Source organism: Phanerochaete carnosa (assembly GCF_000300595.1).
Source record: "Phanerochaete carnosa HHB-10118-sp unplaced genomic scaffold PHACAscaffold_362, whole genome shotgun sequence".
Taxonomy (NCBI): domain Eukaryota; kingdom Fungi; phylum Basidiomycota; class Agaricomycetes; order Polyporales; family Phanerochaetaceae; genus Phanerochaete; species Phanerochaete carnosa.
The window spans coordinates 1-3,431 of NW_006767989.1; the positions used below are offsets into that span (position 1 = coordinate 1).

The 3,431-nt window shown below is 52.5% G+C and overlaps 2 protein-coding genes across 2 annotated transcripts; one reads left to right on the forward strand and one right to left on the reverse strand.

Moving 5' to 3' along the window:
• The first annotated feature begins 226 nt into the window (after positions 1 to 226).
• PHACADRAFT_266213 (uncharacterized protein) lies at positions 227 to 552 on the forward strand. The gene has a single exon (XM_007402714.1). The coding sequence runs from the start codon at positions 305 to 307 to the stop codon at positions 461 to 463; it is 159 nt and encodes a 52-aa protein (XP_007402776.1). The 5' UTR covers positions 227 to 304; the 3' UTR covers positions 464 to 552.
• A 293-nt stretch (positions 553 to 845) lies between these two features.
• PHACADRAFT_266214 (uncharacterized protein) lies at positions 846 to 2,915 on the reverse strand. Its single transcript, XM_007402715.1, has 7 exons — positions 2,813 to 2,915; positions 1,743 to 2,758; positions 1,638 to 1,691; positions 1,515 to 1,587; positions 1,406 to 1,457; positions 1,134 to 1,350; positions 846 to 1,083 (listed from the first exon to the last, which is right to left on the reverse strand). The coding sequence occupies exons 2-7, from the start codon at positions 2,306 to 2,308 to the stop codon at positions 981 to 983; spliced, it is 1,065 nt and encodes a 354-aa protein (XP_007402777.1). The 5' UTR covers positions 2,309 to 2,758; positions 2,813 to 2,915; the 3' UTR covers positions 846 to 980.
• Positions 2,916 to 3,431: the final 516 nt, after the last annotated feature.

The following is a 3,431-nucleotide window of genomic DNA, read 5'->3' on the forward strand; positions in this document are numbered from 1 at the left end:
CAGGACATCGTCCGGAAGCTGCAGCACCGGGCGCACGGACCCCGCCGCGTGCGAGCTCGATCGGCTCTGCGGCAGGACACATCTCATCGCACCCGACAACGCCGGCGTCGTGCACAGCATGCCGTCGTCCACGAAGAGCTCCGGCAGCGGCAGCATGGCGTCCGCGCTCTCTATAAACCCCCGCTCGCGTCTGTGCATCTGCCGCCACTCTTTGACGCGCCGGCGAGGCGGTCACACCGACTCACACGCAAGCGTCGGCGCCGTGCACGAGCATCAGGACGTGCACCCGATCCACGTCTCGGACATGCACATCCTCGGCGGGGGCGCGTTCTTGTTCGACCTGTCCGGGCCGTGGCCGCTCCCGCTGCGCATCGATGGCAAGCCCGACTTCCGGATGCTACACGAAATTTCGGGGTACTTTGAGCCCGACCACTTCGGCGGTGAGGTGAGCGTGCAGATGTAGTGTGTCACCTTGAGAATGTGTTCAGTAATGTACAGCTGTGTCGGTGATTCGATGCTTAGCTACCTAAGTATTCTACCTTCGCCTCGGAGGCCGACACCGCCTGAATCTCATTACATATGATTAAATATGATTGCTTAAAATTAAATACGCGTAAGATTATGCATATCATAACTTACGGCGTCCGTATACGCTGTACGCAATTCTAATGCATACATATCCTCAAATTTCGTATGTAATCTCAATTGGTGAGCACTATGCGAGAGTACTGTATGGCAGCAACATCACGTGTCACAGCCAGTTGTTTGCTAGTTTCTGCGCAAGTTGCACCCGCGGCGCCGCCGCCTGACGATAGTTTCTTATTAGGCCTTAGATCACAAATCACACATGACCGGTTGCCCGTCGTAAAGCGTCACGCTTCGCCCTCGGTGGCTACATTCCCCTACAGTATACAAAAATGCCAGTAGATATAATTTTCAAGATTTAGCAGAACAAAACGTTGTCCAATGTTGAGCAGCAACTATTGCGCCTTCTTCTTGTCAACCTTCGCGGCAAGGCGAAGAGTACTGGCGATACTCAGACCAAAGTGGGAAAGAATTACAGTAGGGAATACCAGCCATATGCTGTGAGCCAAAATCAGTAACCTAAAAGAGGGCTGATAGCTATCACTTACCCGTTGGGTATAATCCAGTACAGGAACAACGTGGCAAAGTCGTTGTGCCCAATCGAACACCACCCACAGAAGTATTCGTTAAGCCAATAGAGAATTGTCTTCGACAAAGTCATGACAATACTGGTGAAACCAATAAGCGGAGCGATAGGGGATCCCTGAACGTGCGCGAGATATAAGTATAAGATGTTCAGTATATTCTCGGCGACGTTCATAAACGCTGGGGTAGAGCTTCATCAGTCACACTGCGAGTACACGACCAAATGCAGGCTTACATTGCGCATTAGTGAAGCCTTCTTGATTCTCAAAAGCACGCAGGCCATAGACCTGTAGGTATGACACGTGAGAAAGTGCATGGACGCGTAAAGGCGACGGGGGATGTACATAATCAACGTCCTGGTACATAGCATACGGCGACCAGATCCAATGCAGGTCTCCTCCACGCATCGAGCGTGGTCTGGTGAATGTGAACGGGAATGCCATCCAATATATAAACATCGGACAAACCTCATGAAACAGTAACTAGCATCCCAGAAGATGACAGGGACAGTGAGGATAAACCTACCAGGCCTTTAGAAACAATGACTCGCTCTTCAATTAGGTCATACGCACCAGGCAGATATCCAGAACGGGGCCTTGATCGCCATCCTGCTTGAACTCGACGGTGACGGTAGTAATGGTGGTGGTGGGAACGAAAGAACTGCAGCCACGGGTTTTGCGCTGTGAGACGCGTGGGAACTGGTTGAGGCCTGGTCTGACGCGCCCAGGCCTTCGTCCTCGCTCTCCTCGTCCTGCCCGATATTTTCGACGGTCTGCTCGCAATCCCACATGTTGTGATGCAAGGTGAAGCCCTCCTGCTCAAGTCTCTGTTCGAAATTTGCGCTCCAGATCTCCCCGCGCGCCGACACTCCTCGCCGGACCCAGTGATCTCGCAACGATCGTTGATGGTTCAGACTGTCTTCGGCATTCGACTGTTGATGCTCATGAAATCGTGCTGAATAGCTAGCAGAGAAGGCCATCATTGCCGTGAGGTCTAGTGAGTAAGTTAGCTGGGCGGCGCGCAGTGGTTGGTATGGAAAATGTTGGCAGAACACAAGAAGGTAGCCCGCGATACGAAGGTATCCCACGAGGCCCATGGCACGAAAGGCGCGGTGAGCACTACCACTGTCTTTGCACATTCTTGATGCTGTTTGAGCCTGTTACGAAAGCCTCGGGGGGCCTCTCATGACAAAAGGAAGAATCAACAAACGGTTGTTGCACTCGGACATCTTCGCCTATGGGTTCGGGCGGTTGTCTGTGACGCTCATCGCACACTTCGTAGCGATTGAGACATGCCCGACGAATTCAGTACTCGACCGGAGGGTTCGAGAGCTTACTGCTACACGAGCTGCCTTCCCTTTCTCTGCTCCTCGAGCACACCGCCGGCAAGGTTCTGAGTTCCGGCATAACCGCCTGCAAACACGCTGCCTACGCTTCATCCCAATCTGTATCATCGTCTTCTTCCTCAGCTGAGAGAGACCCCTCATGCGGTTCTCATGTGCCACCTGTCATAAGGTCGACGAGGTGCACGATCCTACCCAAGAGAGGGCTTTCTAGATCGCTATGTCCGCTCTATCCATACAACCCTGGTACGTTCTACTTCTGCATGCTTTGGAAGGCGCTCTTTTGCTCACCTGTATCAGCTTTGGTGTAGACTCTTCTCCGATAGAGTGACATACAATACCAGAGATAGTAGCCGTTGCTTGTGATCTCTCAGACTCCAGCTCACATAGCGAAGATCCCCACCGTGCCTTTCTCTTGTCTTGTATGATGTGCTAGTCACGCTATCGGTGCCGAGCCAGACTCACGTCGTGACAGAATGCTATGTTCTGAAGACGGAGCACGGGAGAACCCAGGAATAAGCCTCAAGCCACTCAACAGCGATTCTTACCGCCACAATGGTCTCCTTCATTAAGGTGAATGCAAATTCTTTCAATGGCAGGACTGCACGTGGATCCCAGCGGACTGGATACTCGCTCACCTTCGTCCCGACCTTCCGCGCTTTTCGAGGACTCCATGTGAGTCGTACTGTACAGTCGACGTCCTCGAGACCTGGATTTTCCGAGCTCAAAGATGGCCGTCGTCATTCGACACCCTCACGAGTCCCGTCTCAATAGGCTCTTCGACTGATCTTGACTCGGGATCGTCTTTCGCAGCGCAACGCGCTGATAATCTCACCCGCGTGTCAGCGTTTACTCAATTTGACGAACGAACGTTTTCGTATGTCACAAACTATCTTTCAGGCTTATCTTCCGTTTATGA